The sequence below is a fragment of the Mya arenaria genome, chromosome 12 (assembly GCF_026914265.1).
Source record: "Mya arenaria isolate MELC-2E11 chromosome 12, ASM2691426v1".
NCBI lineage: Eukaryota > Metazoa > Mollusca > Bivalvia > Myida > Myidae > Mya > Mya arenaria.
Window position 1 is genome coordinate 40,626,348 of NC_069133.1, and position 15,639 is coordinate 40,641,986.

General features: G+C 36.9%; 1 protein-coding gene across 1 annotated transcript; it reads right to left on the reverse strand.

Annotated features, from left to right (window-relative positions):
* Nucleotides 1-24: 24 nt before the first annotated feature.
* On the reverse strand, nt 25-11,576 carry LOC128212443 (E3 ubiquitin-protein ligase RMND5A-like). The gene is made up of 9 exons (XM_052917905.1): nt 11,435-11,576; nt 10,164-10,309; nt 9,239-9,376; nt 6,822-6,922; nt 5,999-6,165; nt 4,466-4,631; nt 3,876-3,978; nt 2,722-2,876; nt 25-2,421 (listed from the first exon to the last, which is right to left on the reverse strand). Exons 1-9 carry the CDS (start codon nt 11,568-11,570, stop codon nt 2,358-2,360), a joined length of 1,176 nt encoding a protein of 391 aa, XP_052773865.1. The 5' UTR covers nt 11,571-11,576; the 3' UTR covers nt 25-2,357.
* Nucleotides 11,577-15,639: the final 4,063 nt, after the last annotated feature.

A 15,639-nucleotide genomic window follows, 5' to 3' on the forward strand; every position in this document is an offset into this window, starting at 1 on the left:
CTTATTTATAAAAGAAAGCACTAATTCATTTTTATGAAGGATTTTTATTCGTAGTTTGTTTTTCATACCTCACACAATAAATAATATACATGTAATATTTACAAATCCAAACAGTTAACAAAGCATATATTTAGAAAGTGAAGATTTTTCGTACAAATACGTACCGTAATTCACAACGGTCAACTATATATTTATAACAGTCCACGACCAGTTTCAATAAAGATGTCTAGACGTAACTTCATTTATTATCTAACCTGAAATAAGTATATATGTCACAAATGGCAATACATAATTATTATATTGTTTCAACTTTGTGTTTACTTTCAATGCTGACTAAAGTTCAATTCGCACAAATATGCATCGTCGGCAACCACAGTACTTTCTACCATTATACTTCATGCATACCGTGGGACAATAGACTGATAAAATCTCGTTTTCATGAATATGCATGAGGCAGGAGAGACAACTCTTCTTCCAATGAATTCGCATGTTACACTGAAATATTATTCAATAACTTTAAATTATCAGTAGCCTCCGTGGTCGTGTGGTCTTGACTACTGCCAAATATTATTGTGCTGAGAAGGCGGACCCAGTTCAACTCTGGCATTCGCCAGAATATTTTCCAACCGTTAAGCAACTGGTAGTTTGTGGAACCAATGAAACTGCCTCATTAATTATTCATGAATACGAGATTTTCCTTGCCAAATTGCCCACGGTACACAACGAAGCATAGCATTGTGTGTATCAGGGGTATCCAATGATGACAAATACGTAGCGAAATAATAAAATTACTACACTAAGATCATTTCAATATACAACTTAAAGCGACAAAGATCTTTATTGAAACAGCCCTAAGTAAGGCATAGCAATTTACAGAAACCAGATTGAACAGTACTTATAATTCTTATATAGATGAATAGGAGCACAGCAAACACACGCAATAGCTTGTCCATTTTCTCTTGTGACCAAGGGGCATTACTTGCCCATAATTGAAGCCAGAGTTATCTATAATCATTGCTTCATATGTGCGTAGAGTCAATAGTAACATGTGCAATAAGTCTTTAGCAGATATTTTTATTTAAATACATTAAATTACCATAGGTCACTATCGTACAGGCACACTTTTTGAATTGATACAAGTATGGTAGGGTCCTTTCCAAAATCATGTAATGACAGAAGAAACTTGACAACATATAGCCACAGAAAATAACGTTATAAGAAATAGCCATTTCATTTCTTTCAACTCAGCATGCATGAATGTTTGTAAACAAGCAGTCGCATCATCATGATCAGTTGTCAGCTGAAATTCTGAGGTATTTCAAAGTTGTTTGTGATTTTATAAAAAACTGACAGTATAGATAGAACACTAGAAGTGCCGTGGATGGGGAAAATTTATTTGGCAGGGCTGACCTGATAAATTCCTCCGCCTTGCCAGATAACCTCTCCATACACTAACCTGTATACACAGGCACTAACCTAGTAATCCCTTTGACTACAACATCAGTGAAATCAGACAAAAAGGGTCATAATTCAACAATTAAACAATCCAGATTTATGGCCCTTGCAAAACATGTGTAATGAACAGTTTTTTGAAGAAAAAAAAGGCCTATGTTTAAGTGTTTTCATGACCAAGACTATGACAGCTCCTCAGCCCTTTTCTTAAAATAAAACCAGACAAGCTAAGAAAAATATGGTACATGTTCTCAGTAACTGTACAAACAGGCATTTATGACACATTAAAAAATGATGAAAATTTATTCACATCCTGAATAATTTAATAACAAGTCCCTGTGATAAAACTCAAAGCTCAACAAATTACTGTACATAACAACAAATATTTACACATTTTTTGCACAAAGTCCACTATGTTTACCTCTATTCTAAATATAGAGTGCTCGATGCCACAAATGTAACACTATTTAATCTTTACGTGAATTTCTTAATGATTTTTGTTGAAGCGTTTAGATTGTTCAGAACTTCGTTAAAGTTAACAACAATGTGAACATCATCATTGTTAACTTTCAAACCTTTAATGCTCTTAAGGTTTAATCAATACATTTGTAACTTGCAGAATTTTTTATAAGATTTTAGTCAACTGTTTTAGGTTTCCTTGTTTAATTTCAATATATCAGCACATCCTCAAATATTTCACATTTAAAAATTCTTTTGTAAATCACTCTATTAACTTTAACAAAGTTCCAAACAATCGCCCAATATGTCTACACCAGCTTCCAAGCTTGACCAGCAAGCCTGAATCATATACACCTAGCAAAACATCACTGTGTGTCTCCTCTTTAGAGGCCTGCCCCAGGAGACACATCCACTGTTCGCATTCTTGACCTCCACTGATTAGAAGGTCAAAACGTGACTATTTTAGCTTCCTCAGGATTTTGTTCGACTGGGCAGTAGGGGCACTTGACCCTGAAAAATAGACATGCATATTGCAATCCATGCAAACAATAGACAAATTATGTTTATTGACATAATATGACAAATTTAAGGACTTTTTATCCAGCTACCTAAAATTAAAGTCTTTTTTAAGTCTGTTCAAACTCTGTAAATACTCTAGAAGGTTTGAACTTTGCATGGCCTTTATTCCAGATTGTAGGCCCGTGATATTTTGACCCAAATACAATTTTGACCCAAATATAATTATCAGCAATTCTGAATTGAGAAACCACTAAATTCTTCTTGTTTTAACCCAAATAATATCATCCATACTTGTTTGCGGAGGAGAGTTTATGCAGGGCGTCTCGCGAGATCACATGACCACAAATAAGCCGAACGGGAGGGTTGTGTTCCGTGCTCTGTTGTCGCAATATAGGGCACGCGAATATCGAGTGGTAGCGATGCTCACTGCCAAGGTCAATCTCAACCTGTTGAATAGGTATAATAAATGAAATACAGTTCAATAGTTTCAAATGGGTAATTTCAAGGCCATAGGCAAACTTCGATGAAATACATAGATATTGTATACACTATAAAGTCATTCAAACTATCACTACATAGATGCAACTGGATTGAAACACATGAAGTTTAAACATATTTAAAAGATATGAGTCATCCAAATATCATTGAAAATTGCAAAATAATTTAATATTTACAAGGTCTTAATCAAAATATCTCAAATTTAGTGTGCATAGCAGCGTTTCATCACTTGTATTTTTGTACATTATAATCTACAATACCGCTATGTGTTTAAAATGCATAGTATCATGCATTAAACTAAATGCATATTATCATGTGTTTAAAATGCATATTATCATGCATGAAACTATATGAATCGAGAAGATTCACTTCAAACATGTTTGATGAGTTGACTGAACTGTTTAAATGACATGCTTAAAAGTACACTATTGGATAAAATTATTCATTTTTTACATATCTTTACTGCATGACAAGTACATCAATGCAATAAAATGCAAAACCGCACAAGTAAGCATGCTCCAAATAAACTGTAAATATTGTGTTTTTCTGTCTTTTATCATTCAAAATCATGTAAATAACACAGTGTACTTGCAGTTTACTTTCAATGTATTTTCTTTTTAATAGTCTTATAATAAAAAAAGGACTTATGCATCAGAGTTTAACATTCAAAATGCCTGCATAGAAAATAAATAATGTTCAATTGTATTTTTTTGTACAAAGAACAAATTCTCAATCTGATTAAAAATTTTTTATAAAAATCTGAAATGACTAATTTGTGCAGTTTTTTTGTTTAAATAACATCTGCATATGTTATTTAAAAGACGCATAAATGAACCAAGACAAAACGGCAACAATCTTACATGTGGAAAATCCCAACCTTTATACCCTATAATTATGGGCCAAAGAAATCAGAAACAAGATATGTTTATCAAAATTATTACACCTACAGGTAATTCATCCTTGTTTGTCCAAACTCCGGCAACCTGTCTCTGCTGCATCACTTGCCGGATATTCAAAAGCGGGGGAAGGGCCTTGCATCCAGCACGAATACTGCAAAGAAAAAAACATATAGGAAACTTTAACATACAGGCATAAATTTTACACCATGAAGTTATTCCATGTTCTGGCAACTTCTCTTTCTTACATAGCGTGCCTTATTACCGGTATGTTAAAACCTTTTGGTTAGGTCTTACATATGGCAAAGCCAAATTATACTGCACAGGATAAACATACAAAAACGTTAAAAATAAGGGCAGTTAATCTTTGTTTTGTCCGACTCTGGCAACCAGTCTATGCAGCATTGTTCGCCTGATGTTAAGAAGAGGAGGAGCCTTGAATCTGGCAAGAATACTGCAAGAAGCAGGTATATATGTATTATGTGATCGTCTAACATGTACCACCGATGCAGCCCCGTCCAAAACTCAATACCAGTGTGCAAGAAATTATCTTTGAAGCACACGCTAGTTGGTAATGTGAAAATTAGCAAATTCAAAAAGAAACAAACCCAGAAAATTAGGTCAAGACAAAACATTATTACCTAACACTAAGTGGACTTTCCACGGACATTCCCATAAGAGCGCAGGCGTCTCTTGTGAAAACGTCACAAATTTCATCCCAGTAGATCGGGTCGAGAAGAAAAGCGTACGGAGAGTTCTGTAGGCCCTGGGGCATGTACAGAAGGCTGCCCATCAACACTTGCAACTCTGAAATATAAGATAAAACTTTCAATGGTTTTGTAGCTTAGAGGTCAATATTTGCAATGCCTATGTCTTTTTCAAAACAAAACAAGAGCTGTCACAGTATGTGACGAATGCCTCCGAATGGGACATTGACCTATGAACAAGGTCAGTACATGGAAGTTGATCTAGCCTTTACATGTCAAATACATATGGCAAGTCATCTTAAATTGCCTCTGAACATAAAAATACCACCCATATTTGACAACCTACACTCTTATGACCTTATATTCAGAGTTTCATTGTGAATAAACACTAAGTGTATCTTTCACCTTAGTGGTAGGGACATGGGTCTTGCACGCGCCACCTCGTCTATGTATGTTGAACACATGTGGCAAGTTATTTTAAAATCGGTCCATACAAGAAAAAGTTACAGCCCGGACAAGCAACCTATACTCTATGTGCTTATATGCAGCATTGTGAATAAACACCTAAGTGTGACCTTGACCTTAAAGGTAAGGACACGGGTCTTGCACGCGACACGTCGTCTTGGTATGTGGAATACATGTGGCAAGTTATTTTAAAATCTGTCCATACAAGGGAAAGTTACAGCCTGGACACAACAACCTATGCTCCACTGTGAATAAACACTAAGTGTGACCTTGACCTTAGAGGTATGAACACGGGTCTTGCACGCGACACGTCATCTTGGTATGTGGAACACATGTTGCAAGTTATTTTAAAATCTGTCCATACAAAGGAAAGTTACAGCCCGGACACGAGTTATTGAGCCGGACAGATGGAGGTTGCGATTTTAATATGCCCACCTTCGGGGGCATAAAAATGGGATTCATTATGGAGTTTTTCAAAGCTGCAAACATGGAACTCCATCCACTTTAATAAAACATGATAATAGAACTGTCCTTACCATCAAATGCAAGGACCATAATTCAAAACTGCCAAATTTTGAAATTTGACAGGCAATTACTCTCTCCAACACTGCAGCTGCTAACAAAACCCCAGGTGCACAACCTATTCACCCCAACAACATTACCCTCAGGTATCAAGACTCTAGGTCATATAGTTTTTGAGTTTTGAATGTCACAAGTTTGACAATGTCAATTTTCGGTAAATGAAGGGCCATAACTCTCACCTTACTATGTGCAGCTACAAATGAAACTCATGTGCACAAATTCATCATAACAACAACATTCCTCTATTAAAATGTTTTAAGGCTCTAGGTCACCTTCTACTAATTGTAATGTACATAGAGGTGCGCCTCACCTATTGCATTATATATCATCATTCCAGGACACCATCTCAAGAATCTTCAGTTGATGAAGATTGACAATGACAGTAGAGTAATAGTACGAAAACTTATCAAACAAACCTACCCCTTGTGTGTTTGTGAGCAAAGCGTGCAAACTGTCGAGCTTGTTGGATTATAAAAGCGGGGTCATGAGCGTTCGAAGACACCATCTCCAGAAACTGTAACTGTTGCAATTTGAACTCCAGAGAGCTGTTCATTTCCAACAATCGATCACGATTTGCTGCTACCCAGCTGTAGAGAGGGATAAAATATTACTGACATTCATATTAAAGAATATGTCACTACATGGTTTTTCCCCATTTTTCTACATCTCTAACCCTTAAAATACTTTATACTTTTAAAGCCCAACCCCCAACCCCTATCCTTGAATTGACAAGCATGACAGTCGGAGAACCCCCCTCTCCCCACTCCCGAAAATAATGAACCAATTGTATCACCCAAAGGTTCATGGCTTGAAAACATCTTCTCTGCTTATAGAAATTTGAGGGTTCTAACACCTGATAATTGTCAATCCTGAAAAAAATAGCCAGGGATCTCTGAGTATGGAATTCATGCCAAAAGCAGAGTAAAACAGCTTTATAGACATTTAAATTGTCTCCAAAGTAATTTATATTCGTTTCGAGGTACATTGTACTTTCAACTGTTTTTGGTGAAAATGTCCAATCTTTACAACTGTACAATAGCCCAAAGATAGAAGCTCTCAATCCTGATTTCAGCAATAATCCTGATTTTTAGAACCTCAGATTCTAAAAAATGTAATTTCGAAGACTGCAAGCTGTTGACAATTAAATGAATTTCAATGTTTTTGAATTGTTTTTTTAACTGAATTGACTTTTGAATTTTATGCAATATTCTCTAAAAATGTGAGCAAGTTCATGTCTTCAAACCTGAGAGCAGGTTGCAGGTTTTTGCGCTTCAAAGCCTCGAGGATTCTGTGAATCTCCAGAAATGGTTCCATCTGTGTGGGGTCCAGGTTTAAGCCTGCCTCCTGTAGAGATTCATAGAAAATAGTCAAATACGGGACTCCAAATAAAACCAGTTAGCAACAAAAATGAAATGTTACATCTCCTAGCTACCAAACCTGTAAGAGTCAATATCATTTTAGCCACCCACGCTTAAATGGTATATATAAGTTCATTGAACCATTGTTAATGTCTGAAGCAGTGAAAAATCTGTTTAACTTAATATGTTTTACCTCACAACAAAAAAATCGTATTTTTTTATCCCTAGCATACCCAATATACAAAAATGTGAATTTTGTATGCCTGGTAACCCATGTTAGTTTGGAATCATTAGAAAGGGTTTAATGTGCAGTGGGGGGGGGGGGGGGGGGGGGGGTCAACCTAAAATGGTGCCAATTTCGGCCCAATTTACAATCTTAAAAATAATTCTTTTTTCACGTAAATTAGGACTCAATTTCACAATCCTAAAATATAAAATGCCTAAGCTTCATTCACAAAAAAGTGAAAAAAACACTGATGTGTAGCAGAAGTTAATGGAAAAAATTATCATTTTTTTTACAAGCCTGTTTTTTTTACCCTGAAAGATTGCTAAATAGAACATTTCAAGCCCATTCTCATTTGAAATAAAACACAACCATGACTTCATGCTGAAACCGCATTTCAGCCATATTTCTCAATTTTGCAGCAAGGTATATGTTCACAGAGGGAACAGTAAATTCTGCAGACCCACAATGACACTGGTCCAACCTAGTTTTTGACCCATGATGACCCATATTCACACTAGTCCTAAATTTCATGCGGAGAAATATTCTGACTGAGTTCCTTGAAGATTGGATAAATGAAAGGAATAAGAAATCATGACACAAAATTTTGCCTTATTGGTATAATATAATTTCTTCTTCACATCAGATCCTTTTTGGTCATCCAGTTAGCGCAGTGGTTAGCCCACTCACTTCCCACATAGGCGACCTTGGTTTCGATATCCGGCATGGGCCAATGTGAGTTTGGTTTGTGGTCACCAAGCCGGACAAATGGGTTTCCTACGGATACTTTGGTTTCCCCCACAACACAAGACCACACCCTCTCGTAAAATCGACCAAACGAGAGTGATTAATATAATGTTGCAATAACTTGTTTCAAAATTGTTGTAAAATATAAAAGTTTAAACTATAAGCTACTATAAGTTTAAACCAAACCCTTTCAAATGATACAAAAATAACAAGAATCACCGCAATGCGACAAAACCAGGTTTTCAATGATTGACAGAAGAACTTCAGCCTGTGTCTGTTTTTCTATTTTTAGTAACAGTCATCTTGACCCTAGGAACCCCAAATGCACTCCCATGAAAGGTCCCCATACACTTCCTTTATATCAAGTTTGGTCAAGATATGTGAACCCTGACTAAAGTTATTCAGTTTCAACCATACATGTGATAACGTCCCGGACGTCTGGGATTGTCCCCGAAATCGAATCTCTGTCAAGGTACCGGAAAGTCATATGAAAAAAAATCTCGGAATCGATTATCTTAATTTTACCAATGTAAGTCAGCTATTTTGCCTGTCCGGGACACTGGTCATAAAACACAGTCAATGTTGACACTAATTCGTTAATTGGTACGTGTGTCGTCGAGGTCATCGTCAATCACCCGATAATTGATCTATTGGCCTATTGTTGTGCTTAACGAGTCGGGGAGGGTTCTTGTATACAAATTCATTGTTTTCATATGGATTTGTTTGATCTTAGGAATGATTTTAATTGATGAATTGATATTTTTCACACATTTTACCGACAAACAAGCATGAAGGTACATGTAAGTTCAAAGAAAGTGACAAAATGAGTAAAAAAACAAAATTAAAACACGGAAAACACCCCATATTCAAAGTCAATACGTCGTTATACTTTAAACAACTTACGCGTCCATAAGGAATTTTAGTGTTTTGAAACTTTCAACTGTTTTTCTATTTTTAGTAACAGTGACCTTGACCTTGACCCTAGGAACCCCAAACACAATCCCATGAAAGGTCTCTATACACTCTTCCTATATACCAAGTTGGGTCAAGATATGTCAACCCTAACTAAAGTTATTCAGTTTCATAGGTGAGTTTGACGCCGCCCAGCGGCTCGCCCCAACAACAACGTTTGTCATTCTAATAACCAGGTTTCACTATGTGAAAACCTGGTTATTAATATGTGAAAACCTGGTTATTAATATGTGAAAACCTGGTTATTAATAAAATGGGGAATCACTAGACATAAACATTTCACATAATTGTACAGAGGATGCCTTAAACCACTTATAATTTTGTTGGTTCAGAGTAAGGCCCATCAAACATCTATGTTACCTCATTAAGAGTTTCTGCAATGTCCAGTTTGCCCTGACGGAGGAAATGTTCACAGACAATCTCATTCAATAGCTCTCGACAGTCTTCCTTCTCGAAAGCACTCTCCGTAAAAACAGCACTGAATTCGGCTACAAAGTTCTGAAAATAAATATTGAAGGCTTTTTTATTTTTAAAACTATAAAAAATCATTGTCATATGTTTGAAAGATATCTGAGCAAATAAATTTAATTTGGGGAAATTCTTGAGACTTGGGTCATGAATTTAGGAAATAAAACTCAGACAAACCCCAAATTGACTAAGAGGAAAAAAGGTTTTCTTTTATATTCATTGCTTTTATTATTGTGTTATTTGATATTCTTCTTTCAAATGATATATTCAACCACCATTTTAAAAATATATCTCATTTTCATTATATATGGAAAGAAAAATTGCCTATTTATGGGAAAGTTTGTGTTGCCTTTTTTCGAGCCCTACCATATCAGGTAAAAGAGCCTTGATTTGTTTTCTGGTCTTGCTGACTTTCTGTACTTTTGAACTTCTGAATTTATTTTTTATGCTTACTGAGATAAAAAAAAAAAAAATGCTTTATAATTAACAAGGTCATCAAAAAAAAAAAAAAAATTATAAAATAATTTAGTCCAATTAACCGTCCTGAGCAATTCAGCTTACAAATAGACTGTAGATATGAATGGATGCAATAAATTTCATCACATTAAGAATTCACCATCTCTTCCACACCAAATCAGTTTGGGTTCCTTTATTTATTTAAGAAAAATAACAAAGATCTATAAAAAAAAAAAAAACACTTGGAAATTCATGTTCATGTTCGGTGAAAAATATATGTTTTAGCGTTGGGAATGTGGCTAAAATTCAATCCCAAAAGATCAATTGTAAAACCCACCCTTTTGTCCTTATAATTACTTACTCTATCAATGGTTTTGCCGACTTTCGAGACAGTACTGTGGAGATCCTTGTGTTCCTGTCCCATCCTTCCCGTGGCTTCCTGCACACGGTGTAATGCCTGGTTCAGCACGGAAGACTGGGTCATCTGCACAGGTCCATCTGCGGGACCTTTAAATCATAACTTGAATGTCAATCAACGTAATTTCTTTTGGGGGGTTATGAGTGATTTTTTTGTGACATTGGCAAACCCTGTGCACCACTTTGTCAGAAACATGTAAAGATTGAATTCAGGTGTTTTAAGTCAAAATGCATTGATAATTACCTGCAAAAAAGTGAAGAAAAACATAATTGTGATTTAAATTGCACACTTAGGACCATAAATATTCAGTTAAACTTAACCTGTACACTATAAAACAGTAGACGACCCCAATTTCTATAAAGTCAGTAGGTCAGAGACATAAATTGTCATATCCCTCTAGGATGAAGAGAATACATGTACTTCATACATAGTGTTTGGTGTTGAAAATGTGTTTGTGAACTACATTTTACTTCATTTACCTGAGGATACAGTTATTTTGTATGTTCAATGCATACAAGTGAAATAACAGCGTGACATAAAAATGCTTGGATACGGCGTTCTCTTCAGTGAACACATCCAAAACGGTAATATACAATGTGTTCGCTGAAGTTGTTTAGCTACTTCATACAATGAATTTACATACAACACATATACTCAATACACTTCTTTTTAGCTAAAAAGAAATGCTAGTTTGAAAGGTACTAGTGTTGGGAATTGGTATCGAATTGACTATCAATAATTGGTTCCACTCAAGTAAAACAATTTGCCGCTTGAATTGATGATGATGAACAAGTAAAATCAATTTCAGACCCAACCATTCATTTTTCATTATAATCAATCTTCGGAACATCACTAAAATGTACACTTTTAAGGAAAATCATTGACTGAAGTTTTAGCACAATGATGACAAAGCTAACAACACTAAGGCTACAACAAAACCCCTATCTTAAAAAACAACAATTCAGTATTTATACTGTATTATGTAGTCAGTAGGCTGAAATGGACCAAGCCTAAAAAGGTAGCTATGCTTAACTAACTTAAATGGCATAAGACGGTTAGACCCAAGCAGACATCGTTTACAATTGCGTTTGGGATACTTAATTATGGTTTAACAACTCCACGAGTAAACAAAGTAAATAGTGTAAACAAAGACAAACGCAATTTCGCAGAAGAAAGACTGACAGATTTCTCAGTGTATTGAATATTAAGAGTACCTTCCGCAAGTTCTTTACGAAGACTTTCAATTGAAGAAATAAAATCATCTATCGTATCAACAGAGTGGTCTTTCAATTTGGAGAACTTCGTCAAAACCTTTTCAACTTCTCTCTGAACAGACATACAAGAATCCATTTTGATTGGTATGGTAAAAAAGTCTGATATTGCACGAAACACCGCTAAATGCCAAAGAAATATTTCACAACTAGAACTGTAATCTGCACTACCATCATCACAACTTGCATCACCACCACCACCATCATCATAATAATAATCATCATCATCATCTTCATCACCACCACCACCGCCAACACCAACAACATCATTAACATCAATAATACCAACACCACCACCACCATCATCATCATCATCATCAATGTTGAATTAAATAGGTTTTGGTGTCGGCATCGTGCAAAGCTTTAAAAGTATCATACCATATTGAATTGACAAAACGTTGCTCAAATAAAAATAAGATTTTCTAACATAAGACAAGAGAAGTTCAATTAACTCCAATCATTGGTCGAGTAATATACGATCTTTCCGCGTTTAAGGACTTTGTTCTCTGGAGTTCGACTCTCAAAGCCACCGGTCGTTTGTGTGGTTTTGAAAAATACAATATCGGGGGGGGGGGGGTCTCCTTGGCTCTCAAATCCGCAATTGCGAAAGCGTTTGTGCTCGTGCAAGTTACGAGAACAAAACTGTGTCTTTTTTTCCATAACTACCGGCAGTCGTTTAATCTTATTAAAGACCATCGCTCCTCCCCTTTTCCGCCTCTCATCCCTCTCTCATACTCTTTCCCGCTCTCGTTATACCACTTTCCCTCTCCGATACTATCTCTTCTTCGTTCTTCCCTCTCTTTTCCTTGTCTTTCCTCTCTCATAACTCTCTTATTTCCCATTCTCCCTCTTTTATCCTCTCGATTTTCACTCCCCTCTTCTCTTCCTCATCCCTCTCCTCTGCCTCCTACCTCTTCGTCTTCTTCCTTCCTATTTCTATCTTTCTACCTATATTTCTCTCCTACCAGTTTTCCTTCCGCTGTTCCGTTCAACTCAGTATTCAAACAATTATATATTTCTTCCTGCCACTCATTGTCCTCATTCTTTAAGATCACACCTCCTTCCAGCCTATCTTTTTCCGCTCCGTATTCCTACCTCACTTTCCCTCATCTCTCAGTCTTTTCACATCTCATTTCCTCCTCTCACAGTAATCGAATCTCTCTTTCACTCCTCTCTCCGTATTCCTACCTCACTTTCCCTCCTCTCTTTGTCTTTTCACATCTAATTCCCTCCTTTCACAGTATTCGAATGTTTCTTTCACTCCTCTCTCCGTATTCCTACCTCACTTTCCATCCTCTCTTTGTCTTCTCACATGTAATTCCCTCCTTTCACAGTATTCGAATCTCTCTTTCACTCCTCTCTCCGTATTTCTACCTCACTTTCCATCCTCTCTTGGTCTTCTCACATATAATTCCATCCTTTCACAGTATTCGAATCTCTCTTTCACTCCTCTCTCCGTATTTCTACCTCACTTTCCATCCTCTCTTTGTCTTCTCACATATAATTCCCTCCTTTCACAGTATTCGAATCTCTCTTTCACTCCTCTCTCCGTATTTCTACCTCACTTTCCATCCTCTCTTTGTCTTCTCACATATAATTCCCTCCTTTCACAGTATTCGAATCTCTCTTTCACTCCTCTCTCCGTATTCCTACCTCACTTTCCATCCTCTCTTTGTCTTTTCACATGTAATTCCCTCCTTTCACGGTATTCGAATGTTTCTTTCACTCCTCTCTCCGTATTCCTACCTCACTTTCCATCCTCTCTTTGTCTTTTCACATCTCATTTCCTCCTCTCACAGTATTCGAATCTTTCTTTCACTCCTCTCTCCGTATTTCTACCTCACTTTCCATCCTCTCTTTGTCTTCTCACATATAATTCCCTCCTTTCACAGTATTCGAATCTCTCTTTCACTCCTCTCTCCGTATTTCTACCTCACTTTCCATCCTCTCTTTGTCTTCTCACATATAATTCCCTCCTTTCACAGTATTCGAATCTCTCTTTCACTCCTCTCTCCGTATTCCTACCTCACTTTTCCTCCTCTCTTTGTCTTTTCACATCTAATTCCCTCCTTTCACAGTATTCGAATGTTTCTTTCACTCCTCTCTCCGTATTTCTACCTCCTTTCCATCCTCTCTTTGTCTTTTCACATCTCATTTCCTCCTCTCACAGTATTCGAATCTCTCTTTCACTCCTCTCTCCGTATTTCTACCTCACTTTCCATCCTCTCTTTGTCTTCTCACATATAATTCCCTCCTTTCACAGTATTCGAATGTTTCTTTCACTCCTCTCTCCGTATTTCTACCTCACTTTCCATCCTCTCTTTGTCTTCTCACATATAATTCCCTCCTTTCACAGTATTCGAATCTCTCTTTCACTCCTCTCTCCGTATTTCTACCTCACTTTCCATCCTCTCTTTGTCTTCTCACATATAATTCCCTCCTTTCACAGTATTCGAATCTCTCTTTCACTCCTCTCTCCGTATTCCTACCTCACTTTCCATCCTCTCTTTGTCTTCTCACATATAATTCCCTCCTTTCACAGTATTCGAATCTCTCTTTCACTCCTCTCTCCGTATTTCTACCTCACTTTCCATCCTCTCTTTGTCTTCTCACATATAATTCCCTCCTTTCACAGTATTCGAATCTCTCTTTCACTCCTCTCTCCGTATTTCTACCTCACTTTCCATCCTCTCTTTGTCTTCTCACATATAATTCCATCCTTTCACAGTATTCGAATCTCTCTTTCACTCCTCTCTCCGTATTTCTACCTCACTTTCCATCCTCTCTTTGTCTTCTCACATATAATTCCCTCCTTTCACAGTATTCGAATCTTTCTTTCACTCCTCTCTCCGTATTTCTACCTCACTTTCTCTCCTCTCTTTGTCTTCTCACATCTTATTCCCTCCTATCACTGTAATCGAATCTCTCTTTCACTCCTCTATCCGTATTTCTTCCGTACTTTCCCTCCTCTTTTAGTCTTCCAACATCTATTTCCTTCCTTTCAATGAAGTCAAACCTCTCTTTCCCTTCTGTATCTGTATTTCTATCTCTATTTCCCTCCTCTCACAGTAATCGATCCTCACTTTCACTCCTCGTCTTCGTAAATCTCTTCCCACCCACTCTTAGTCTTCTTACCTCTGTTTTCCTTCTCACACAGACTATTTTCCTCTATTTTCATACACTCTTAGTCTTCTTAACTATCTTTCACTCCTATCTCAGTATTTTTACCTCTTTTTTTCCCCATTCTTGGTCTATCTACTTCAGCATCCATACTCCTTCCTACCTCTCTCTCTCAATCCTCTCTCAATATCTCCACCTCTATTTCCCTTCGAGTCAGTTAATATCTAACTTTCCTTCCTTTCCTTTTCTTCTCACCTTTATTTCCTTTCTCTACTTTGATCGACCATCTCTTTCACTTCTGTCCCCGTCTTCATATATCTCTTTCCGTCCGCTCTTAGTCTTCTTATCTCTCTTTTCCTCACTCTCAGTCTCCGTACCTCTATTTCCATACACTCTTAGTCTTTTAACTCTCTTTTCTTCCTATCCAAGTCTTCTTACATCTTGTCTTCCTACTTTAGCACCCATCCTCCTTCATACCCTTCTTTCCATCCTCTCTCAACATCCCACCTCTATTTCCCTTCTGCTCAGTAAATAGTACTACTCTTAGTATTACTACCTCGCTCTTCCCCATCTCACAGTCTTTCCACCTCTTGTTCATTCGTCTTATCTCTATTTCCCTCCTCCTTCTTACCTCTTTTCCCTTTCTCTCTTAGTCTTCTTACCTAGGGGGTATATTCTAACCCCCCCCCCTCCCAATCGTAACAACTCGACCATCTTCGGCAAGTTTCAATATTGTTGGATAATGGCCAAGGTTTTCCGATTGTTCCCCTCGTCTGTCAACATTTCCACCTGCTTTTCCTCCTTCGGTATGTCTACCTATTCCCTCTCTCTATCAGAGTTCATACCTTTCATTCATTCCCCCTCTATCTTTCCCCGTAACATTATAATGTATACCCTCCTATCCCACCTCTGTTTTATCACGAACCCTCTGTAATGTTAATCTTAAGTAATATTTAGAAATCTTAATTTTTAATGCACATTCATTTTCTAAAGACGAAGGGAGCGTACACTTATCATTCTATTGTTAG